General features: G+C 37.9%; 1 protein-coding gene across 21 annotated transcripts in view; it reads left to right on the top strand.

Moving 5' to 3' along the window:
• The window catches only part of tou (bromodomain adjacent to zinc finger domain 2B toutatis), a 193,367-nt gene that overhangs the window by 137,664 nt on the left and 28,491 nt on the right, over positions 1-27,212 (top strand). For 7 of the 21 annotated variants that reach the window (XM_074108679.1, XM_074108678.1, XM_074108682.1 and 4 more), the window contains 20 exons: positions 247-385; positions 3,892-4,016; positions 5,281-5,420; positions 6,345-6,486; positions 7,424-7,510; positions 8,668-9,351; positions 11,830-11,895; positions 13,137-13,181; positions 14,145-14,162; positions 15,745-15,914; positions 17,187-17,335; positions 18,085-18,201; positions 19,139-19,285; positions 19,682-19,822; positions 20,413-20,590; positions 20,833-20,966; positions 21,458-21,726; positions 22,400-22,533; positions 24,802-24,944; positions 26,305-26,490. In XM_074108679.1, the coding sequence (XP_073964780.1) occupies positions 247-385; positions 3,892-4,016; positions 5,281-5,420; positions 6,345-6,486; positions 7,424-7,510; positions 8,668-9,351; positions 11,830-11,895; positions 13,137-13,181; positions 14,145-14,162; positions 15,745-15,914; positions 17,187-17,335; positions 18,085-18,201; positions 19,139-19,285; positions 19,682-19,822; positions 20,413-20,590; positions 20,833-20,966; positions 21,458-21,726; positions 22,400-22,533; positions 24,802-24,944; positions 26,305-26,490 (3,214 nt within the window). The remainder of the gene's footprint in view (positions 1-246; positions 386-3,891; positions 4,017-5,280; positions 5,421-6,344; positions 6,487-7,423; positions 7,511-8,667; positions 9,352-11,829; positions 11,896-13,136; positions 13,182-14,144; positions 14,163-15,744; positions 15,915-17,186; positions 17,336-18,084; positions 18,202-19,138; positions 19,286-19,681; positions 19,823-20,412; positions 20,591-20,832; positions 20,967-21,457; positions 21,727-22,399; positions 22,534-24,801; positions 24,945-26,304; positions 26,491-27,212) is intronic. The other 14 variants (XM_074108685.1, XM_074108700.1, XM_074108680.1 and 11 more) reach the window with 13 other exon arrangements.

The raw sequence follows: 27,212 nt of genomic DNA on the forward strand, positions 1-27,212 counted from the left end.
GGACGTATATAGGCTGGGATGATGATATAGCTGGGACGCCATATTGATTTTCCCGCGAGTATGCAGCAAATTCGTTGCCCGCTCGCGGCGAAATCGTTACGCGCTCGCAACGACCTCGCTGTGCGCTCGCCTCGCTTCCAACTCGCCCGCAACTACGTAACCCATTTATTCTTGAAAAACACATTTCTCGCAACTCATCCTCGCACTGTTATAAAAGCTCTGATTTTTTTATGTTTTTGTACACAGGAAAAGCTAAAAGCCCTCCTAGGTGAAACGGCGAGTACGGACTCGGAGTGTCCGTCCGACTCGTGCCCTTCGGACTCGGACGCGAGCGACACCAGCCGCCGGCCGCACGACGCGTCGCTCCGACAGACACTGGCCAGAGGTATACTTTCACCATCATCATGCTCTAAAAAGCTTTAAACAAAAAGAATATTCTCAATTATCCCCTACAAGCTACTCCAAAGTTTTTTAAAGTTATCTCGCCAAACATAGAATTCTCCTTTTTTGAAGTCGGTTAAAAAACCAGAAGAAAGCTAGAACCAAACTTGATTTTTTCCATACTCTCCATAACTACACTGCTTAAATGCGTAATCTTAAGAGCGCGCAAACATTTTGTCCCAACTCGTCACTGGCGCGATCTCCGTCCCACGGCCCGTGTTTCGCCCGCACACAACCACGGTTTGCTGTGTGCGTACGATGCGAGCGTTGCCGAAACATTAAACACATCTTGATCGTTGTACATTTTCCGTCGTAGTAAAATTAAGAAAAAAAATTGTTGCGATATAAATATTTTTATTCCTTAACATAATAATTTATTTTATTACTTACTTACAAGCTTTTTACTTATCTTGCCCTGTTAGTATGTTAGTTATTAGTAGGTATGGATAAAATTTTGGAAGCTAAACTTGACTAAATATGCGTTTTCAGATTAAGTTAAAATTTTACATACGTGTGTAAATCAAATGACAATGCAGTATATTATTATGATTTATGAAGCCTGATCTGATGATGGAGCTGGAAGGTGGCCGTAGGAACTCTGTAATAAATCTATATAACCACATCGACTTTGGGCTCGTTTGATTCGTCTTGACAAGTACTTTGGCCCTAGATGGCAACAACGTATAAAAATTACAGTCAGTAAAAAAAGCTGGCAATAAAAATTTAATTTTTCAGTGCGCGCAAAATATTTAGTTTCAATGTTTCTTACGCATATGATGGTATACTGTGTGAGGGCACGTAATAATTAGTAAATAAATGAATATTTCATCATCATTGCTCATAATTATTTTCATCTAATATCTTTAAACGAGCAATTCCGAAATCCCCGATATATATTTCGGCGATAATGTGTACGTGTATATAAGATATTGTATGAAATTTTACATAATTAGGCCTTAAAACACTCGTGTGATGCTATAACGATATTCACTTCGCTGGTATCGTTAACCCACACTATGGTTTCAAGACCCCTCTTTATGTAACAATTGCATAAAATACTATTAGTAGATTGTACACTACGGGGATAAAGCACTTTATTATGTCACGGGTACGGTATTGAATCCTGAGCGTAACGAAGGACTCCAGATTTAACTCCCGAGCGCAGCGAGGGTGTCGTGCGTTAACTCCCGAGCGAAGCGAGGGTTTTAAGATGGAGTCCTTAGATCAGATGGAGTCGACTTCTCTGGGAGTAGATTATTAACAATGCGTAAGGCGTCTAATTTAATGGACTACGGAGTCCAATGACATTTTAGTAACAGGAATTTCATTAGCTATCGTACATGTTCGGAGACAGTCTATCAAAACTGAGTAGTATCCTGGAATGTTTAATAAACATTAATCTTCATTTTATATGATTTCACTTGGTACGTACCTAATAAAATACTGTGCAAACTAGACAAAAGTATTATTACTGAATAAAATTGTGGCAAAATCTAATTTTTTTAAAGTTGAAAATGCGTCATACATTTTACATATTGGGACTTATAGAAATCTCATGATTAGATATATTCGACATTTCAGCCTGTTCTATTTTCCGTCTGAAAATAAATGCAATCTTAAAATCAAGAAAGTAATGTTATCATAAATCCGAATTGGATTAAATTTAACACAAAAACGTATTTATTATTGATCCTGAATGTACAGTAATGGGAATTAGTATTGATAAATAACCTTTTAATGGTAGTATAGTACCTGATAAAAAATGCTATCTTAAAACCAAAAACAGTAATTTTACAGTAACTTTAATTCCGATTTGGAGTGAATTTAACAAAAATATATTTATGGAACTAGATTTCTATCTTGGATTTACAGTAATGGTAATTAATAATGATGAATAACCTTTTCTAAGCAGCTCATACTGTGTTAACAGTACTGTTTTTTCATCCCAAATGATTTTCGTTTATTGCCCATATCTAAGAATATAAGACTTTTACTGTACAACAAGATTTTATTTACTTTTATATCATACTCACTATCATACTAACAAACATACTAACAGGGCAAATTAAATAAAAGCTTAATAACTTTAAGTTACATTTAATTTTTTTAATAAAATATTTTTTTGCTGACTGTACCTTTGTCCCTGGTTACCACCTAGGACTCGTCAAGACAAATCTAATGAGCCCAAACTCGATGGGGTTATGTCGTTTTATTACAGAGTTCTTGTGGTTACCTTCCAGCTCCATCATCAGATCAGCTTCATGTCATAATAATAATATTACATTGTTATTTTATTCACACATGCACGCAAAGTTTCATCTCAATCAAAAATCGGGAAGTGGGTCAAATTTAGTTAATACTTACACACTACATACTAACATACATACTAATATGGCAAGTTAAATAAATGCTTGTGAAATGTAAAATGCATTTACCCGTATTAGTTTGAGTGAAAATTGCGAAAATTTAAAACATTTAATTTTAACATGTAAAATTACTTATCAAGTATCAAGCAATTGCGGACACGCTATAACTATCGGGTGTTTGCAGTAAAGGTTGATAACCTTGCGGAGAGCGCAGAGCGATACGTCCGTTCCTTGGGAGAGCCCGGCGCTTTCTGAGTCGTAACTATTAACGCGCGCGGTTATATAATCGATTTAGGACCCAAGTTTAGAAAATTGTCAAAATTAAATGAGCTATTATTAAGCGCTGAAAAAAATATTACAGACTAAACATTTCCTGTAGATTTATAATAAAATTGTTTTATTGGCAAATACATCACAACAAATGAGATAAAAAATGATGAAGTAGACCGATTTAGACTTTTTGAAGAATGGTATTTGAATAATAATAACTAATATTTTGATACATATGATGACCCTATGTCTTAAAAGACTATATTTCCTATTATAAAATACTAAAGTTACACTGTTTGTGGTGGGTTATAATGGAAATATTTCACATGAAAGACAGCTCTGACGCGTATTTTGTAAAACCTCACTAACAAAATGATTTGGCAAAAAAAAATCGCTGACGGAAATAAATGGAAATTACCGCTATACATCAGAATAAGAGTTTATCTATATGTTACATTAGTTTTTCCTTAAAAAACGTAAGCATTTAGACATTAATAAGGCATTTGAAAAACCTCAAAATCGCTGAATGGGCAATTTTTCGTTTGCACGCTCTTAAAAATGATCTGATGAAGCCATGCTACTCTGGTGGTTTGACATAACAATTTCTAGCAAAGGGTCGTGGGTTCGTGCCCGGACTACACTTCAAAGTTTTTCAAATGTACGAAACTACATTTGAAAGCCATGACATGAGCTTTACGGTGATGGAAAACATCGTGCACACAGCTGCGTAGAAAATGTTGTGTGAAGTTCCCAATTGGTACCGGGCCCGCGTGTAAATTCTGATGATAAAGATGAAAAATTATATTACTTTCAGGTTGGAAGAGGATAACAGTGATCAAGGGCCTGTCCCGGAACTGTAACATAAAAGGGGACGTGTCCTACTCGCCCCCCGAGCCGCATCAAGGCGTGAAGATAAAAAGCATGCAGGAGCTACAAGCGGTATGATATGTTGCACTAGCTTTACTTGTAATCCTACTAACGGGATTACTAATGTATGGGCAAAAAACTTTTCCCAAAGTATCACATCCCAAAATATTTTACTCAAATTATCATTTGGCAAAAAATCATTTGCTAAAACAACTTATCGCAATTTTACAGTTAGTAAATTTTTTTTGGCAAATTATTGTTTCAAAATTATAACTTATTCATGTTTCATATTACCAAGTGTTATTTAGTCAATTTTATCGTTTGGCATAAAGCACTCTTCCCAAATTATCGCATGGCATAATAACCTACTTTTCTGGTAGCAGTTCGTTTCTGTGGGGGACGCAGTTCTAACCTAACCTACTTTTCTGGTAGCAGTTGGTTTCTGTGGTTGGTTCGTGTGCGAAGTGTCATTTTGAACAAACATTATTTTGAAATATAATATTAGCCAAAAAAAACTTATGCTTAATAAAAGTTTGTCATAATAAACTTGTTAATGTTTGTATGCTAACGATTCGTTTGGGAAATGAAACTACTGCGATAAGTTTTTTGGAAAGCGAAATTTGGCGAAAAATATTTTGCCGAAATGGCAGTATACCTCAACTAAAATTATAAATGAGAACTGATAGCGATTCAACACTCATATATATCATCATCACATAATAATAATCTATCTTTTAATAATAATCTTTTTTTTATTTAAAGTTAGTTTAGTGCATGTACCTGTACTGTACCTACAAATATCTTTAAGGATATCTTTAATATTCGTTTGTTTTGTTTGCTAACTCAGAAACTCTACTTAATTTCTAATTCTGCATTCGTATTTTGAACTTGTCAGATGCTTTCGCCATTTTTTCGAAAAAAAAAACACAATCAGTATTGTGTTTTTTTTTCCTGTCAGTACAGGGAAACGCCCATTATGAAATTATCTTAATATTATGCAACCTCGCTAAGACATTTAACTGGTGTAAAATTTTAGACGGCACAGTAAGAGATGGATTTAAAAAGAAAAAAAAACCTGGTGTAAATTATTGTACCTATACTACTTTCATTATTATCCCGGAAAATTGCATAGTTTCCGCGGAATAGCCATAAACAAAGTTTTTCGCAGATAAAATGGAATGGGATTGTATTATACTGAACTAGAAACAGCGTACGTGACACAAATGTGTTCTCGTTACACTATAATTATTTGAAATATAATAAAACTGACTGTGATTAGGGTATTATAGATGTTTTGACTTTGTGCACAGTCGGTAAGAACCTTTTTTTTTTCTAGTTCCTGGAAGCGAACCCCCACCCCCCGCTGACCGCGGACAACTTCAGCTTCAGCGCGCGCGTCGTGCTCGGCGAGTACGTCCAGCCGGCGCCCGACCTGCCCGAGCCGCTGCTGTTCAGCGAGCCCGAGATCACCAAACGGTAACCATAAATAAATAAATAATAAATAAATAAATATCACGGGACAATTCACACCAATTAACTTAGTCCCAAAGTAAGCTTAGCAAAGCTTGTGTTATGGGTACTAAGTAACGGATAAATATAATTATATAGATAGATACATACTTAAATACTATTAAACACCCAAGACCCGAGAACAAACATTCTTTATTTTTCATACAAATATCTGCCCCGACACGGGAATCGAACCCGGGACCTCAAGCTTCGTAGTCAGGTTCTCTAACCACTAGGCCATCTGGTCGTCTAAAAACCATGGCAACGGTGCCCGGCAGGACCCCCACCCCCACCCCCCCTGAGCGCTGACAACTTCAGCTCCAGCGCGCGCGTCGTTTGTTTACATTTAGTTAAATACCTATCCAAACCAAGTATAGGTCTAACGGGGATTTAGTTCCCCTTTAATAGACTCAAGGCTTGTTCGGACTAGGCTAGTATTTTAGTCTAGTAGCGAGTAATTTAGTAGCTAAACTATTCGCTACTGCCTAAAAATCGTTCGCATTACAGTCGAGTATTAAAGTGGTTTCCTCGCTCCAGCGAAACGACATTTTCACTCCAACTAATGAACTCGAGTAAATCGACAGGTGCGGACTTGTTTGCGGAGCCGGTGGCCGAGTAAGCACGGACGCGTGGTGGGGGGGTGCTACTCACTACTAAACTACTAAAAAAAATAGAATAAAATGGATTGACTCGACTAAATTACTTACTAATCTGCTCGACTAATTATTTGGTGTTCAGACACGTTTAGCTACTAAATTACTCGCTACTGGACTAAAATACTAGCCTAGTCCGAACAAGCCTTTAGTTGAGTGCGGGACGCGTCATTTTGCTTAGATAAGCTCTACCGCCATTTTTGTTGTTTAGTCATAATAGTGTTTATTTATGGTGTAGATTAGAGGAAGCCCGTGCGTTGGCGGCGCTGACGGGGTCGCGGCCGACGCCGCCGCCCGTGGACCGCCGCATCGAGCTCGCGCGTCGCCAGCAGGCAGCGCGGGACGCGCGGCGCGACGCCAACTCGCGCTCCCGGGATCAGGTAAACTGGAGCGCACGGTCCTCTGGGTTGTGGCATAATATCAGTGTTTGGCTCCTGTAAGCAATGTTGACCACTGACATAAAATGACTTTTTATGCTCTATTGCATAAAGTAAAATCTTCGTCTAAGGCCAAGGTAATCAAATCAGGTATTAAAAGCCACAAACGAAAAAGTTTCTACATGCTTTTTGTAAAAAATTTTTAATTTAAAAAATAATAAAAATCAATCAAAACAAATCAATAAAACTAAAAAAATATAATTATATTGTAATTTATGAAAAATAAAAAGGTACGTAGTAAGTGAAAAATGGTTTCCACTGTTGCTGGTTCATTTCCTCGCAGTCGAAGTGAAAAGCAGAGTGTAAAACTACGTGGCTATATGAACGTCTCGGGTAAAATGGCCCATATGGTTTTATGGTCTTGTTGTATATGAAACGTTCCTACCATTACCATTGCCCAGCAGTGGGACTTATATAGGCTGGAATGATGACGATGATGATTAGATAATAAGTAACTGGCAAATAGAAACAGGGTTCGCAAAGTAAATAGAGGTTTTCTGCTAAATTACACCCTCCCACCACAGGTGCCACCGACGCACATGTGCGTTCAAAATGTATGAATAATTATGATACTGATACCGATACTGGGGGGAACTTCCAAAAACGCATATATGCGTCGGTGGCAGTGAATGCGTTAAGATGTTTAACGCACTCTTAAATTTTATAGCCCTTGTGTCCACAATAGTATTAAATTGATGGTGATGATGATGTTTAAAAGCTGTATGCACTTTAAACTCAGTTTAGACCTGCTAGAACTAGAAAAATCGTGCATGTTGTATGACGGGGGCCAAGCTACGGACACAAACTAGTGTTTAAATTATTATAATGATATAGTAGACAGATTCCGATAGATGATGATGATGATATTGATATTTCCCAGGCGCGGTTGGTGCGGGAACTTGAGCGGACAGAGAAAGCGGAGCTAGTCAAGAGAGAGAAAGAGGCGCGCAGCCAACAACTGCTCGAGGTAAGCCTCAGTGTGTCACGGGCCTTATGGGATCGTCTGCTGTTCTGTTGAAGAGAGAACTGATTTAACGAAACCTATAAAAATATTGATACGTTTGAAAGTGTAATGTTGATGTAATCTCGGACCAGAGATAAGAATATACGGGTGATGAGGAGATAACTATCTCGAGGATAAAAGTTGTTAAATAAAAAGTTATAAAAAATATAAGAAATAATGTTTGACCGCCACGTTTTAACCGCATCACTCTTTGTCCACATTTTTTACGAATTGGATGTACATTGTGATGTCGCTTTCGATTATTTGTTTGATTTCCTATACTTCTACCAGATAACTGAACAACTGTATTAGAATCGTCTGCCATTTTAACAAAACAATTACCGCGAAAATTATTAGGAACAAACGCTTGAATAATGACCCTAAGACTTAGCCTTATCTTAGGTTCGAGTCAACGCCAAATTGTGAAGAACTTTCGATTGGCCGATACAAACATCGACCCTGTTACAGTATTGCCGACAACCTACAAAATGGCGAAAATTATACTTTTTCATCCATTGTAACCAAGATAAGTTAGAGTAGATTATAGGTGCTTTGTTTCTACTGCCATCCGTCTATTCTTGTTTTTGGTCTGAGTTATGACATTGCCACAATAATTTTGGCTTTATTTTGATTTGATGCGCGTTGTTTGTTTTTATTTTGGATACGCAATGTTTCGTTCTTCAACAGAAAACCTTATATTTCTCGTGAATGACCTCTTAATAAAATCAATTCTCAATTCATAAATAAAATAACGGGGGACTGTATATTTTTATACATATCTATGTTTTAATATTGTGCTTGTGTTTGTTGTATTTCCTATTTTTTTATTATCAATTTGAGGCTTGGCAACATTGTGCTCACATCTGTATGTAGTTTAAAGCAAAAAGTACTATGTGTTGGTGTATTTTTTGCTTTTGTAGACAGCTGAATTACATGGCTTATTAGATGGTAGTTAGTTGTGTGTTTAAATTGCATCAAGTATCTATATAATATGTTTATATATATGTATACTATCTGGGCTCATATCTGTCTACGTCTAACAAGAAAATTGACAATGTTGTCAAAAATTAAATTGATAATAATGCAGAATGTTAAAACTAACAAGAGAAAATTCGCAACAGCATATCAACAAGAACCGAACGCAGCTCACCATCGAGCCTCTGCCGGCGATACCGAAAGCCGGTACCGAATGGAAAATACCCGATCTAGTGATGGGACCGGCGACCAAAACGCAGAAGGAACGCATTATGCCGCCCATAAGCCTTTCACTCATACCGGTATCCGGTACCAAGGACACCCAAAACGAGCCGCTAAAACTTAACCTGGACCAATCCGGTTGGAAGGAACAAATAGAATACAACGCCCTAGATAAAATGAAGGATTTCGCTGAAAAAGCAGCTTTCGATCTACCTAAAACTTCCAAAGACAAATCATTTGATTTCTCCCTGCTAAAAGCGCAAAAAGCGCCAAACAAAGAGAACAGTTTAGAGAAACTAATAGAATCCTATTCGCGTATAACGGAATTCATAAACGGCTGCGATTGGTCCAAATTGCAAGCAAAAAAACCAGACGATCCAAAGGCCTTAGAACAGAAATACTTGGACGCTAAGAACGAATTTATGTCCCAGAATTTAATGTTGATGCCCAAAGCGACGCCTAAAACTGTACTAAAAGAAGTGATAGATCTCAGTGCGGATGATGAATTGACAGCGATGTTGTCACAGAGAGTCGGTAAGGGCGCTCTGAATGTTGGGAAGGATGGAGAATTATCAATTTCGGTTCATCCTTTCGGAAAGGATATTCCGGTACGTCCATGTTTATAACGCACTAACTTTCAGGACACAATTAACATCTATGGTTCTAAACGTGAATAACAAATCGTCTACATAACTAATGCTCCTTTCTATGTTTCTACTAATATTTTATAATTTTATTTTTATATGGTGGTTGTTTATTATAATAATTTAAAAAAATACGCTGTATCATACACGATGCGTTTTTTGATTAAGGTACAGACAAAAATTCAAAAATGACATGTTTCAAGTATATGGTATAATTCATTGATTTATTACTGCATGTACTTATTTTAATGCATAAAATATTTGCACATGAAAGCTTTTTTTTTTCAAAATCCATGCACGCTTTTTGCAATTTAAATAAGGCTTGTTTTACAATCCACTACACTAAGTTATTAGATGGACAGTCAAGGGCATACATATATAAAATATATATACGTTACCAATACGTCACAAATCTATGTATAGCCACTGCCTTTATGCCACTGACTATAAGGTCAATGTATACATATATTTGACGCTATGGCTGTACAGATATTTATGCCTTCGACTGGACAAGTAACAAAATTAACTACGCTTTTTTGTGAAAATTATTAGTTACCACCAATAAAGTGCGTAGCGTAGGTAATATCGTATCATTTGAATCCTCACTTGCCTTTAGAACATTTTCGCAGTAAGTTTCTCAATTAATTTCCTTGTCAAACAATTCGTATTGCTTTTTTTTTTTTTGTGAAAAGGTTCTACTGTGGCGTACCATTCAGTTGATTCGATACTACAGTAGAATATAAAAATATGTACTTATATGTCAATTAAGAAATTCTTTTCCCACCCTAAGATTTAACTTACCTATATGTCAATGTGACAGTCAGCCAGCCTTATTTTTCTTCTGATGTAGGAACTGTCATAAAAATTGGTAAAGCACTTACTTGGTCTAAACGGGGTACACGCTTAAAAAATGAAATCTATATTTTTAAGCGCTCAATTGTTTTATGTGATAAACGCTGCGTTAAAAGCAATGCATTGACGCACATCCATTTGCATCAGATACTCTAATTTCATGTTTATGAAAGAAAAAAGGAAAGAAAAAACATTTATACATGACAGTTACATAAAAGACGGGCATACGAGAATAACAATGTAATAAAGCAACTGTCACGAAACGGACCCACCTCAGTAATGCTGGCTCGAGAGCCAGCGCTGGTCTTCCGGTATGCCGCTGCGCCCACGGCGTAAGACAACGTTTGATAGTTAGATTATTTGATGCAAATTGATGTGCGTCAAACGCATTGCGCTTAACGCATAAAACTTGCATAAAACTACCGAGCGCTTAAAATGGTTCGAATAGATAAATATTTTTGCATTTACTCGTATGCACCTAATTTAATTATCATATCAGAGCCCAGAATTTTCGCGGAATTATTGATCTGTCATAGTGACTTCTCACTTATCTACTTCCGGTATTCAATATCGATATAATGATACACAATCCGTTGAAAAAGATTAAAAGTAGAAGTCAACAATAAACGGTTTTATCGTTACAGAGCGTTCTCTTCCAATTCAATTTGGAGCAGTCGAAAATGTGAAATAGACATAAATACGCATTATGCAATAAAACAATTTCTAATTTAAAAATTCAATTTCATATTATAAGTCTAATAAGTGTTGCAGTGCTAATAAGTGTTGATTTGTGTCTTTATATAATAAATATCATTCATTATCGATATCATTTAGGTAGAGTCGATAAGTGAGAAGTCACTATGACAGATCAAAAATGCCACGAAAATTTCGGGCTCTGTTAATGTGACAGTAAAAAGTGGAAATTAAAAAGGTTTTTCACTTCTCATGCTCGTAAAGTTCGTGTTTATGCTGGATCTAGGCGACATAAAATGACTTTTTATGCACTAGTGCATAAAGTAAAATCTTCGTCTAAGACCAAGGTAATCAGGCCTGAACAGCCACAAACAAAAAAGTTTCAATGTTTTATTTTTATTTTATTTGTATAAAACTAAAAAACAATAAAATAAATAAATCTAAATATATATAATTATATTAGCAATGCATGAAAAATAAAAGGTACGTAGTAAGTGAACAATGTTTCCTCTTTTGTTTTTTTATCTCCTCGCAATCGAAGTGAAAAGCATTAAACCCATTTTCCCCTCGACTTGTCTATCCATCCTCGCCGTACCGGCTCGGGTGGCTATATGAACGTCTCGGGTAAAATGGCTCGTTTTATGCTCTTGTTGTACAATCTACTATTGACGTAGTAGTATGCCTATAGGTACTGAAGTGTTCAAAACTGTCTACTGATAAAAATATCCCGTGGCACTTTTAATGACTGTAATATATAGTAGCCAATTTTTCTCGTCCCCGTTTTTACTGTATAGTCGGTAGCAAATTTATCTTATCTCTTTTCCAATTTTAATTTTGTTCCATGTCCCGTTTTATAATTTGCTGTACCGCTTTCGATGTTGTTCGCACGTAATGAAGGCTAAGAGAAGGAAACACGAGGAGATAGAGAAGCAGAAGATCGAGGAGCAGGCAAAGAAGCAACAGGTTCGTATTTTAATAGCTATTGCATTTCACGAGGGCGCGGCGTTCGATTGTATTAGTAAAGTAAAAAATTTAGACACTAGGTACGAAATTTGCGACAGAGTCACGTTTGCTGCAAAAAATATTTCAGAAATTTAATAGAGTGGCTAAACACCCTCTCAGTGTCTTAATCTGAATATAGCACCGAAAGTTAGTTTAATAAATTATACAAGAACTTTGAACACATTAAAAAAAGTGTAGCTGGGGCTAGGATTTGAAACTATTTCCTCTTCGATCCGTAATGTGTACTTCAACATTTACACATGGACAGGGATATTGGAAATAATTCCGATCCGCATTAGCGATCCCTTCAAATAGCGAACCTACTGTGTTAAAAATAAAGTTGTGTTAAATACTTGGGATGTATACATATCCTTTAATAATATTGTAAATCTGTTTTAAAAAAATATATATACCTCGTTGAGTTTCTTGCCGGATTCTTCTCAGCAGAGGTTTTTCCGAACCGGTGGTAGATTTTTTTTGACATTCATAAGTGCTTGTTATAGCCTAAATTGAATAAAGATATTTTGACTTTGACTTTGACTTTGACACCAACCCATCAGGCAATTTTTTTATTATTTTCTCAATAAAATTATGATGAAGTTGATTTTGATAGGAAATCCATATCAAAACGAACTTACACAAATACTTATAAACTAACGCTTGAGTTAATAAATTAATAATTACTAATATGGACTACGCGCCCTTGTGAGTTACAATAGCGTGCGTCTCTGTCATAACCTTCTAGTTAGATAAAGATGTTTAACGTCGTAGGTAATTAAAGCTATAACCTTATACTTTAAGCATGAACGTTTTGTACGTGTGTAGTTTGACGAGTGCTTTCTGTATTCAGTGCTTTTGAAAGTTATGCTATTACAGTTGTGGGATGAAAAGTAATATTTCTATTTTTGTGAAAAAATGTTTACATATAAAAGTAACAAATATTTACATTCCGCGACTGTAGTTTTTAGTTTATCAGTCCGTGCGTGATTTCATGAATATTTGGTTTTTATTTAAACATATATCTGTATTAATATACATACCAATTATTCTGGCTGTGTATTCAGTTTTCTTCTTTTCTCAATAAGAGCTTTAAAAAAAAAAAAAACTTGATGTCATACTAAAATCGCTCGCGGCCTGTGTATGTTCGTATGTATGCAATCAGTAGTAGCAACTACGCTAGTCACACAGGGCGTTTGTTGCAGGAGAGGGAATTGAAGCGGCAACAAGCCATGCTACTTAAAGAACAGGTAAAGAGCGGACAATTGTGTTCTATGGAATCGTACTGCCGCTGCCACACGTAAAGCGGTAGCGACAGCGATTTGATAAAAAAAAACAATTATCGTGGAACTATTAACCTCATTTGAGTAATCAAAATGCCGTGGTAGACTGCACTGCGTAGTTTTGTCTTGCGAAGATTGGTTAGCGGGCGTTTAAATGACGCTTGGCTGTGTGCGTGCGTCGATTCGTGCGCTAGTTTTAAGTTGAACTACTGCCTATTACTTGTATTGTGTCTCTACTATTATAGTCCGGGTAACTAACTACTAAACTATCCAGTAGTAAATAACGTTTCGGGCTCATTGCTAACATGTCGAAACTATTGCAATAAATACAAATATCGCTCTCGCTACCGCTTTTGTTCACAGGTTTAAACATACTTCAAAATAATTACATACCTACAATGAATATTTGCACCAAAATATACATAAGAACATTTAAAGACTTGTTGATAATTCAACATACTTTATATTATAACAGTACAAGAAAATGCTTGAGTATTTTTTTTGAAATGAACGTAGTGTAATAATTTGAAGTTAGTTAAAATGTCATTCCGAATTGGTCGTGATTGGGTTTTGATTGTCTTCTATTATTTTGTCAAAAACTGAGGTTTTCCTTGTACTAACATTAAATACTATTAAACCATTTTACTTAAGAATGTTGATTAATTTGAATATTAATAAATCGGTAATGTAAGTCCAAATTTGCAAATAAATATAGAATTTTAAACTTTTATTCGACTTGATTACCATTAAGACCATTTTTATTAAATTGTACCCGGGCTGCCATTTTATAAGTAATAAAACTTATAAGAAAATAAAAAATAAAACTCAGTTTTTGATCAAATATATGTGTTTACAATCCGTGTTTTGTGTGTGGTGCTCTATATGTGTGTGTTTTCTTGTGTTCCACCGATGCTGTCTTGCCGGACGCAGCAAAAGTATATAACCGAGGTAAATAACATATAAGGGCTTTTTACTAAACGCCTCTCGAGTAACTAATTCGCAGGTATGAACCTGCTTGGCATTGTTCGCTAGGTAAACCAAACTAGTTTAAAAAAATACAGGTACAAAGTGAATTTCCAACTTTTGAAGTGTTATTATTATTCGTTTGTAGTTATTTTTTTAGTTATATAAAAATACAATTGAAGCAAAAAGGGGTTAAAATTACACTTAAAAGAGTCCATTGATTGACAAAATGACTATGACTTCTCCCTCTGTCGGTCCTTTTATCTTTTCATTGTAGTGTCTTTTTTGTTTCCGATATCTTGTCAAAAGTTCCAGGGTTAATAAATATACGTACAAGCGTTTTCAGATTATCCGATACGATATCGAAGCAAGTGAAATGTATGAAATATGTCTTTCATATTGTCCGGCCCGATATCGGATAATTGGGCCGACGCCGATATGTTGGCGGCATCATCGGACGTGTTTGTATGTGTGCTAACGTGTATCTGAATTGTCTCTGTGTGTGTGCACTAAGCTATTCAGCAAATAGCCGTATCGAAACTATTTTGTCGGAAATATGTGAAAACAGCACATGGTGCCTGCTATCGGGTGTCGACCATCGTCGTTCGATACCGACATCGGATCGGATAATCTGAAAACGCTCTAAGTAGAGGAACTGAAACGGATGATATAAGTTAGTGTAATTTTGAATACTATTTAAAATTTTATATTTATTGGAAGATTTTTCATTATCTGTTGGTTGCTTACTCGTGTACTAACGTGCTTTGGGTTGTTTGCCGTTTGCTTCGCATGATTATGCTCTTTAATATAAGTTGTTTTGATTTAATACTAACCTATATTATATTTATTTATATCACTATCCTTTTATTGAAATGTAATCTTGTATTTGTTGTCTTAACGTGTCTATGTCATGCGACATAAATTGGTAGGACTCTTCGCTTTTTAACCGACTTCAAAAAAGGAGGAGGTTCTACGTTCCAATGTTTGTATTATTTTTTTTTTACTGTTTAACTTGCCCCATATTTTGTATGAAACATTAATAAAGGACTGCTTATTTACAGCTTACTAAGGTTGACGATATTTTTCGCTTTAATAATTAATTATATTTTTTTGGAGTTATTTTGTAACATGTTGTACAATAGAACTATATTTTCTGAACAAATTCTGATGTGGGAGTAACATAGTAGCAAATGCTATTGAATAAAAAATAATCAACGAAATTGGTATACTTACAGGATGCGAAGATATCGGCGAATATGCGTATAAAAAACATTTTTTTTTTCATAAATCCGACCCGTGTTGTTAAAACCTTCTTTGATCCCCGGCGAAAAAGGGGATGTTATACCGGTTATACGTTTAAAATGGTTCTCTCGGTGGCATCGTACTTAGCTTTCTAACGAATGATGATCCCACATCTTTATTTTACATCTTTGTAACATATATTATGGAAGTAATTGAGATTAAGAGTATTGAGTACTAAAATCTCCCGATCCGGAGGCAGCTTTTCGTAAACATATTTATAAATAAACTCCGATTCTTCAAAATGATAGTATGATGTTTTCAACAGGAGCGAGAGAGACGGCGGCAGCACACGACGTTCGTCCGGCAACTGGACGCGCGGCGCCGGTGGGAGGAGCGAGAGAGACGGAAACACCAGAACCTGCTCGACCGGCTGCTGGCCAAAGAGAAGAAGCTGCAGCAGAGGAGGAAAGAGATGGAGTTGCTGGCTGAATTGAGGTGAGTTGTGTTATAGGTTATCGAGAGAGAAAGAGAGAGAGACGAGAAGCATCAGAAACAAGAGTAGACAACTACAGTGAAAAGATAAAATAATCGCCAGAAGAGGTCCCTTTTCGTTTTAAGATTATTTTTAGTATTAATGAACTAAAAGAATTTCTTTGCTCACCCGCGATCTTATAATAGCTACGTTTATGCAAGATATGCACAATCTCTTTCTCTTTATTTTTTATTTTTTGTACAATAAAAAGTTTGCATACATACATACATACATATGCGTCGTGTTCATGCAGTTCCTCCACCTCCACACTGTAAGAACACACACAAATCACACAAACCCATATCACCACCACCGCACTACACTGACGCGTTTCGAACTCAACCAGAGCTCATCTTCAGAGCAACACAATCGTACACCGTGCTACCAGATGTTAGACTCCAGATGTTTGAGTCTAACATCTGGTTACCATAAGGTCGCGGGTGAGCAAAGAAATTATTTTAGTTCATTGATATGGACATCCGCAAAGTAACGCCTGATTCAAAAATATATTTTTAGTATTTTTATCTGACTCAAATCTGATTAGATTATTTCTAGGGCCGGTAGGACGTGACAGATATTTTTGCATGCAGAAGACTGTCTGTCCTTTGCTGGAGATTTAAATCGAATTAGATATACCTTTGGCCTCATCTGCACTTTTCATCTAGGCGGGATACGAGACAATCACGGGTCGGTAGTATGTTAAAGAAATAGTAGATTGATAAACAAGGGTTGAAAGTGACCCATTCCACTCGAGTTCTTTCGAGCGCGAATAGTTCGAGGCGAAATGGGTAATTTCAGCCGAGTTAGACATTCTACTTTTGATTTAGATAGTGAGGAAAGTAAAATACTACTCGCACATTTTATAAAAGAGGTACATTAAGAATAATCAGTTCAAATTTCAAGCGGATGTTCGGCGTTCAACTTCGAGTGTTATATATAAGCTCCTTGGTCACGACGTGCATCTCGATGGCAATGCGGGCAGCAGAATAGAGGGCAGTAGAGATAAATGTTGATTTTCTGTAATCGCGAAAAAAATAGACTGACTGTAAAATGTTTTTATCTACACGTCGTTTACTACGGAACTCAATTTATCTTCGACTCCATGGCTAATCGTAAAAAATCAAAAAAATCACTTTCCACCCTAGAGATGAAAACGCAATTTTCCACCCGGCTATCTACCCATGAAAATTAAAGTTTCCGAACAGGACAGATGAATAAACGTTTTTTTATTCCAGACGGCCCCAGGAGGACTCGACGTTGTCGGATCAGAAGCCTTTACCGACGCTCAGCAGGATCCCGGGACTGAAGCTGCCGGGGCAGGCCGTGGCCGATCTGCTCCAGGTCTTCGAGTTCATACACAACTTCGGGCAGACGCTGGGCTTCGGTGAGGCTGTATACGCTATTCAAAGTCAAAGAAAATACAGTACAAATATCCTTTACTGGCTTTTGCCCTCGGTGTGGAATTCGGTTATGGCGCGCTGTTTCTTTGGGAACTGTGCATTTTTCCGGGATAAAAGGTAGCCTATGTCACTCTCTGGCCCATAAACTACCTCTATGCCAAAAATCACGTCAATCCGTCGCTCCGTTTTGACCTGAAAGATGGACAAACATACAAACACACACACTTTCACATGTTGACATAGTTATAAAGACCAAATGCAAGGTATACAAAGACCTTCTGAACGTCAAAAAAAATATCACGGGACACTTGACACCAATGGACTTAGTCCCAAAGTAGATAAGCTTGTGCTATGAGTTCCAAAATTCGGCACAACAAACAAAACAAAACAAAATTATAGCTTGAAAAAAACAGAAAACCTCATACATTATGTTATTTGTATGTTATTTGTTTCTGCTGTTAATATTGTTATTGTAATTTTTATATTATAATTGTTATTAGTGGATAGTATAGTAGTTTATTAAGTAACCTGGTTTCTCGGTGTATTGGTTCGCTGTAATACCGTGTAAACAAATTGAATAATAAATAAATAAATAATACATTAAACAGCAAGAAAGAGGAGAAGAAAACATTGTGCCGAAATAAGTAAAAAGGGTCATACTCAGCGAATTGCCATAACGTAAGATTATTTACATCCATAAGGATATTCTTATAAATGTGGTGGTTTTTTACAGACATGGACGCGATCCCGTCGTTGAACACGTTCCAGAGCGCGCTGCTGCCGGACTGCAGCGCCGACGCTGAAGAGGACCTCGTGCAGATCCTCGGACAGCTGCTGGTCTGCGCAATCGGTGAGTCTGCCCGTGCCGAGGAGAGGGTCGTCATCATCATCATCGTATCAGGTGTAGGACGTCCACTGTTGGACATAGGCCTCTCCCATAGACCTCCAGTTGCCTCGGTTGGAAGCGGCTTGCATCCACCGTAAACCCGCAACTTTAACCAGGTCATCCATCCATCTGGTTGGTGGATTGCGCTTGGCGATCCGCGGTCTGCACTCGAGAACCTTTCGGCCCCAACGGCCATCTGTTCTCCGTGCTATATGGCCTGCCCATTGCCACTTTAACGAGCTAATTCGCTTGGCAATGTCGGTGATCCTTGTTCTTCTACGTATCTCCTCATTTCTAATTGGAGAGGTTTTGAGATGGTACAGATGTGCAAGTTGCGGGATGTTACCAACATGTTGAAAAAATTTGTGAAAATCACAAGAAATATATGAATTTGAAATTTAAGAAACGGAACGTTAAGTTAAGTTAGGAGCGAGAGAGAGAGAGAGAGAGAGAGAGATATTTCACTATGATTTACTAGACAAAAGTGCGGGATGTCAACATGACCTTAGTAGCACAAAGGTTACCCTGATATTCAGTTTATTCGACTACCACACAGGCTCACACTCGACTAACATGATAGTTTGTCAACTTTATGTTTTTAACTTTTTACAAGCTTTTATTTAGTTTCACCTGTCCTGTTATCTGTTTGTTTGTCTGTTATCAAATCTTGCAAGTTAAATTCCATCAACTTCCAGTAGTTGGATTGACTTGAAATTTGGTATATTTATTTTAATTTGCGTGACAATACAATAATCTGGTAGTGACATCCTGGTAGTCCGGCCACGATCGTCTCCACAGTACGAAACTCTTCAACGGTTAATGGCATCGACTTGAAATTTGATTTGCAAATGTAGTTTGTGTGAGTAAGTACAAAAAGTACACAAAAACATTATTTTTACAGAGGACCCAGGCATCCCCCACCCGGGCCGGCATACGACGCTGCTCGGCCACGCGCTGCGTATGGGGGATATAACGAATCACAACCTGAGCGAAGTGCTGCGAATCTACCTGTATGCTAACGCTACGGGCGAGGTTAAAGCGCTCACTGGTAAGTTAAAAGTTGCCAGCATGGTTTAATCATGAGTTTATTTAAATCCGAACAAAAAATAGTAAACAATACAATACAATGATTTATGTAATTAATACACAAATGTATCATGCCAGTATGAAAAGAAGGAACTTTCTTTTGAAACAATTCCGTTCCTCATTGGCGATCCCTTGAGTGCAGCGAGGGATTCAAGCACAGGAGATGCAAATAAAAACTTTGGTCTTGTGTGACAGGTAGTAGGGCTTGTTGAAGGTAAAAATGATAGCAAAATCACATTTTGCTCACAAATTTTTTAATAGCAAATGCCTGTTTGTGTTGCTCAGGTGAAGAGAAAGTTTGCGCGATGTCGTGATGATGTCCTACTTATGTCGTACTAACCTCGACGTAACCCCTCAGGCCTGACGGCGGAGCGGGAACGCGAGCGGCGCGTGGCAGACCACCACCAGACGGACGCTGAGATCGCGGCCACCTGCTCTACCACCAAGAACGGCGCGTACTACGAACATCTGCACAACAACACCACTTACAAACTGTCAGGTACCTACTGCTTCTTAAATATTTCTCACCTTGAGTATCAAACCGGGAATCGAACCCGGAGTTCAAGCTTCATAGTTAGGTTCTCTAACCACTTCTATCCGGTCAAATCAAAATGAAGACAAGTCAAAGCCTTGACAGACTTGAGTTCAAATTAAGTTAACGTCTAGTCCAAATTAAGTTAGTCTAGTTCAAATTAAGTTAAAGTCTAGTTCAAATTAGTAGTAGTAGTTGAATGCAAATTAAATTAAAGTCTAATTGAAATTAAGCCAAACTCTAAGTCAAAGCCTAATCCAAATTAAGTCAAAGTCTAGTCCAAATTAAGTCAGTTGAGTTGAAATTAAGTTGAAGTCTAGTTCAAATTAAGTTAGTCTAAATCAAAATAAGTCAAAGTCTAGTCAAAATTAAGCCAGTTGAATTCAAATTAAATTAAAGTCTAGTTGAAATTAAGCCAAACTCTAAGTCAAAGCCTAATCCAAATTAAGTCAAAGTCTAGTTCAAATTAGGTCAAATTCTAGTTCAAATTAAGTCAAAGTCTAATCCAAATTAGTCTTTCCACCTGTTAATTTGTGTCTTTTGCCCGCTTATTCCAGAGGCGCTCCGCGACAAGCCGTTCCTGGCGCTAAACTCGACGACGAAGGCCCGCATATTGGCGTTCCTGTGCGACGAGCTGCTCCAGAATAAGGCCGTGCTGCGTCAACTAGACCAGGCGTTGGATAACCTCAACCAGCTCAAGAAAGAGCGGTATCTTCTGGACATGAAGATTAGGAAGTAAGTTACCAGGCATAGACAAAGGGCATAATTTACAACAGTTGAGTTAAGACGGCGTAAGCTATTTCTAATGCGGGCGAAGCCGCGGGTTAAGGCTAGTCCTTTATATTTCTTAAAATATTATTTTTACAAAAACGCAAAAAAAGGGCCGTCGGGTTTTATTCAGGGGGTCGCAAACAAGTAAGCTGGTATGTTACGACGCTGCTTGCGAACAACTGTGATGAAAAAATGCTTGTTCGCAGAGTACGCGTGCTGCATCAGCGTAAACTGCGCAGCGAGCAGTCTGAAAAGCAACAGCTGCTTGCTCTGGAGAGAATGCAGCGCCTCGTCGAAGAAAGTACCGCCGCGCACGTATCTCCGCGCTCGCACGACGACGGTAAGTCAAAGTCTCTTTTAGTCAATATAAGAATAAGAGTAATTTATTTGCCAAAATTCGGCACAGCTAGAAAATACATTAAAACAATAATAATAGAACAACCTTACATGATCTTACATATTAAGTGTAAGTAAAAAGAAAGAAAAAAAAAGCAGAAATATTGTAGTGCCAAACGTTTGTGTGCCACGGCACGCGGCGCTAGTTTTCATTATGACCCTGTAACTTTTAACTAAGACTAACCTAATTATGCCGTGATGGCACAAATATCAAATCAAAATCAAGAAAGTCCAAGTCGAAGAATTAAGTGTAAAGTCAAAGTCTAGTCCAAATTAAGTCAATGATTAATCCAAATTAAGTCAAAGTCTATTCCAAATTAAGTCAAAGTCTATTCCAAATTAAGTCAAAGTCTAGCCTAAATTAAGTCAAAGTGGAGTCACCCGTCTTGAAGTCAGATAAATCGCCGTTTTGTCAAAAACTTCTTACTTCTACAGAAAACCTCGCCTCAGAAAAAGACCACAAAGAAGAGGATCGCGAGAAAGAGTTCACGCCGGACATACCGCCGTCGCCTTACAAGGAAGAAAGCGACAAGGAACTATCGCCTTTAAAAGACGTGCCCAACTCTATGAAGAGCAAAGAATTGATGAACAACAATAAGGACGAGTGTTCCCCGCAGGACAATAAAGTTGATAAAGACAGTGTCATGGGGGATTGCGACGCCATTTTGAGCGATTTGGAGAGCGAAGGCACGCAACCTGAAGAGGTAAGAACTTTAATAAATTTAAAATTAGTGAATGGTTCAGTAACAACCTGTGGAATATATCTTTGGCCTCATGTGTACTTTTCCTCAAGTGAGATAGCCCAATCACAGGTCAGTTTTATCTAAAAAAAAAAAAAGACCCCAAAGTAATTTGTACCTTATGCTTACGTTATTAGAGTCCAATTTTCTTCGGATTTATTGTGCCCCCCCCCCCTCAATGTAATTTGAAACCTAAAAAACCCAATTAGAGTCTTAAATTTCAGCAAAAAATACCTACTAGCGTACCAAAGGTCAATACCAATGACTATATGTAATAGGGCTGGCGCATTTCTCGCCTATCAGAATCCACCGCGGCAATAGACCTACATGTCATTTCACATCTACCTATCCCAGAAACCCTCATTGCGGGAGTTTTTCAGCCAAATTTGCCTTTTAAGGGCCCCATATACGATCGATAGTCTCTACGATCGATCTGATGAAAATCGTGATGATTGATCGTAAAGAGAAATCAGAGAATTCATCGTTACGATATTCATGATTGCATGGGATTTTGTTGCTATCTCCGCGGACATCGTCTTTGATGAAGTAAATCGTTAATCGTTCTCAAGCGACGGATCGTACAGACGAATCGTACCGTGTATGGGGCCCTTTAAATTTCTTTGTTTATGTTTAACAGGATGAAGACAAGAACCTGTCGTCTGAGGAGTTGGCGCGTAAACTGGAAAAGCTGATGCGGCAGTCGGAGCAGCAGCAGCAGCAGTTGGCGGCCGGCTCGCACGCGCTGCGGGCCACGTGCTACGGACAGGACAGGTGCGTTGGACCTATAACGGTGGACGCAAGCGTCATTATTCAAACGTTTCAACCGCCACATTTTCGTGGTAATTTCTTTTATGAGTGTTGGTAGGCCTGGTGGTTTGACCTATGGCCTCTAAAGCAGAGGTTCATGGCTCAAACCCGGCCGAGCCCACGAAAATCATACGGAATAAACCATAGAATAATAACCCAATATGATGAAGAAAGCATAAAATGGCTAAGATTTTCATTAATTTTGAATAATATTATGCCCTTTTGAACATGAAACTACCGTGAGACTCACTCATATTAAATGATATTATAACGGATAACTCACGTCACCGTGCTGCGTCATCGGTTGGTGTGAACGTGCCTTTACGGAGCGATGTTGTTAGTGTTGTGTGCTACCCTACATTAGACATTGATAATAAAAATGACGATAAAAATGCGGGTAGTTGTGCGCCGGTGTTAGTTTCGTCGGACAGTCGCGCGAGCAGAGCGGTGGCGCGTAGTGTGCGTGTTGCGGCAGCCGCCGAGTCGCGTGCTCCTGAGAGGAAGGGCTACGAAATAGCCTGAAACATGTCGAGCTAAACTCGGTTTAAGACGTGAGTTATCCGTTATAATATCATTTAATATAATATTCTGCCCTCCTAAGCCAAAAGGCGCTATCTCAAAAAAACACTTGAGTTATTATATTACTAATATTGTGTAGCTTAAGACATTCTGCATCACAAGGTATAAATAACTCAAAAGTGTTTTTTTTTTAAGATAGCGCCTTTTGGCTTAGGAGGGCAGTATTGATGTATTGGCTGGGTGCGCGATGACAGCGCCAACTAGCGGTTACAATTACGGCGGACTTTGAAATATCAAATGGCTGGCTGTCATTACGAAGAGTAAGTAAACAAACAAATAATTTCAATTAAATATCGAAATTTACATATATTCTATTCGATCATGTAAATCTATAGTGTAAATAATAACGTTGACCTTTTTAATTTTTCGTCTAAAATGACACAATCAATTAATTTCAGGACGCGGACTTTCTCATGACTGTCTTCACGAGAAGTAAAGAAATAAACAAATTTAATCGAATAACGCATTTCATATCGTTAGTAATGAAGACTTTTTGTGTATTTTCAGTTAAAAATTTCGCAATTAATTATAAAAACTGGATTCCGAGGACACTATACGACATCGCTTTCCAACCACAAACAACAATAAAAGGAAAACAATTAGTTCTGGCTCAATATGTCCAAGATGTAAAAAAAAAACAAATGTTAAGATCATAAATTCATAATGAGTCACATCACACCATTGAAGCTCGTGTAATTCGTCAAACTTCAGTGACATCGACGCCATACAAAACATCTTTCTTGTGGAAATTTATAGAATTTGTGATCACTGTTTTTGCCATTGTTCTTGCATCACTGTGCAGCAGGTTTCGTGACTCATATTTTTTTATGTTTGCTTTAATGCACGAATACGTAAATTTCATTTAGGATTAGGTAATTTGTAATTACTTACCAGCAGTACGTTTGGTAGCGACCAGCAACCAGAACAACTCTGTATATAAAAAAATGAAAATATAGAATTACACATAATTACACCCTGGTGATGTCTGTATAAGGTCAATAATCAGTGACCTCACCTCTTGTAACAGTAAAATGTGAGTCAGCCTTTTTGTTGTTCCCCATTGGTTTCTTCCTTGACTGACCCTAATTCATAATTCATTTATTGTATGGAAACGGGTACAGAGGGGTAGAAGGTAAATATAAAAATAATTAAGTACATGACCGTAATCTACCATATTCATGGTGTACAATATTCAGATAGATTAATTAATACATTTTAGCTACTGTTTCATACTAATTTACAATGTCAGAAATTACAATAATTATTAATATCAATAAATTACAAGTAATATCAAGATGTCACATAGGTATTCATAATATAAAATTTTAAATTTAAGTTTGAAACGCAGATTTAAATAAAAACTAAATGGAATTAAATATAACTAAAAGCAGCATTGGGTATGATTAAAATATTCATTGATCGTGTAAAAACAGTTATTTAGGACCAACCCTTTTCAATACACGCTTTTATGTTTGAAAATTGAAAATTGTTTACTTTTAAGTTAGGACTGTTCTTTTTTTTTCTTATTTATGTAAGTAATTTTGATTGTGTGTGTTTGCAGTAACAAATAAACGTTTTATCTATCTATCTATCTATGTATTAGTTTAGATGCACCGATCTAGCATGACTTATTCTGTGGTCTTGCTGGCACAGGTACTGGCGGCGGTACTGGTCCCTGGGCAAGTGCGGCGGCATCTTCGTCGAGGCGATGGAGTCCGCGCAGCCTGAGATCCTGCCTTACCAGGAGGCGCTCGAGGCCGGAGCCGCGCGCCCCGCCGACGCCAGGAAGAAGAAAGGTCAGCATCTCAGTAAAACACCAACCCTACAGAATACCGGCGTGAAATAGTAGTTTTGCTACTGTGTTTCATACGGTGAGTGGGAGATCCAGCGGCCCAACTTCGCCCTTCCCCCTTTTCTACCCCCTCCCCATTAGGCCGGCAACGCACCCGCAGTCCTAATAATGCTGTAGGTGTCCATGGGTGGCGGTGATCGCTTACCATCAGGTGACCCGCATGCTCGTTTGCCAGCTATTTGATAAAAAAACCAGTGCCGTAGACGCCCACCGGCGTCTTGTGGACTCTAAATAATGCCGCAGTGAAATATTACAACAATACAATACAATACGATACAGTAACTCTTTATTGCACACCAACACATAATAAGCAGTACAGAAAACACAGGTATATAGAGATTTTACAAGGTAAGCAATAGGCGGCCTTATCGCTTCAGAGCGATTTTTACTTGTCTAATACAATTAGAATCATAATCGGTTTCACCACTTCTTTCTGTCACACGGTATGACACGAGGGTAGAAAGAGATGGCGGCCTTATCGCTTCGGCGTGATCTCTTCCAGGCAACCATGTTAAGTCGTCATTAAAAGGTCATGTGTTTAAAGAAATAAAGAAAGAAAATACATTTATTCACAACACAATACAACAATATTATTAGGTATTTAATATTATTTTTATTACTCAAGACCAACGAGCGAATCTTATTATTATTGTTTGCCTATTATGTCCGACTCTGAACAATGGAATCAACAGATACTTCCACTGCTTTCTGTCCACTGCATGCTAGGGACCAAATCGCACAAAAAACTGTCGTTTGATTGTGATCGCGAGTATCAGAAACGTTACGCAATAGACCCTCAGTGCGTCCCGCCATCGCTGTCTAGGTCTGCCAGGCCGCCTTATTAGTATTCATCATCATCAGACGTCCACTGCTAAACAAAAGCCTACCCCTTAGAACGCCACAATGAACAACAACTCGCCACTAGTATTCACCGGTTGCCTACAACTCTCGCAATGTTGTCAGTCCACCTAGTAGGAGGGCTACCAACGCTTCGTCTTCCGGTTCGCGGTCGCCACTCGAGGACTTCTCCCCCCCAACGGTTATCTGTTCTTCGAGCTATGTGACCCACCAATTCCCCATCAACCTGTATATTTTTTGCATATTAATAGAATCTCTTCTCTTCTCTCTCTCTCTTCTTTTTCAACCTTTCACCACCCAATGCTGAGTGTAGGTCTCTTCTAATGCACGCCATTCTTCCCGGTTTTGCGCCTTTAGCATCCAGTCCCTTCCGGCCAAAATAATAGAAGAATATAATATATATATATATAGAATAGCCTAATAATATTTTATTTTGTCATCTTTAGCAGTGAAAGAGCGCAAGGAGCCTTCAGAGCCGGAGCCCGACTTGGAAACGGAGGCTCAGAAGAAAGAAGAGGCGTTGAAGAGCGAGTTGGAACTGAAGAATATCAAGTCGGAGCTGAATCTCAGCGACCACACGCAAATCATCAAGTACGAGCCCAATGTCAAGCACGGCGCTTGCAAGGTCGAAGGTACTAATCGAGTTTTTATTTATTTATTTAAGTAGAATCAACAGCTAAAACACAATATATGTACAAGGAATAGCAACACAGAGCCAATTACAGGATCCCACAGATAGCAATTTTTCATTAGCTTTTGGCGGCTGCTTCGACCGTGTTGAATTTGGGGCAACATGAATAGTTTATGTATTATTTAACAGTATAAAATGAATTAAGATTGGTTTTTGGAGTCTTTTTGTATTTTTTATTTCCACTCCTGTTACTTTTACGGTCATCCCGTGAAATCTAAAGAAAATACAAACTGAAATATTAATGAATTTTGTGTCTAAAATGGGAGAAATTTGTGTCTAGAGTCCTGTCTAGTGGTGGTGTAGGGGTACAGCACGCAGCACGGAATGCTGAGGACCTGGGCTCGATTCCCAGCGCTGGTCTCTTTTTCTGGTTTTTTTTCTGTGCATCCACGTTTCAGTTTGTATTTTCGTTAGTATAAAAGGAACTCAGTATCTATCCACTTTGATAATATTTTTTCTAGCTGTTGCCCGCGACTCTGTTGGCGTAGAATTCATTTATCGCTATCCCGTGGGAACTCAATTTTTTCGCAACTAAAGCTGTCCTATGTCCTGCCCCGGGACTCTCTGTATACCGAATATCTAAATCAGTTCAGCGGTTTATACGTGAAGTGGTAACAAACAAACAGACAGACAGACTTTCCCATTTATAATATTATTGGGATT

This window comes from Choristoneura fumiferana, chromosome 27 (genome assembly GCF_025370935.1).
Source record: "Choristoneura fumiferana chromosome 27, NRCan_CFum_1, whole genome shotgun sequence".
NCBI classification, from domain to species: Eukaryota; Metazoa; Arthropoda; class Insecta; order Lepidoptera; family Tortricidae; genus Choristoneura; species Choristoneura fumiferana.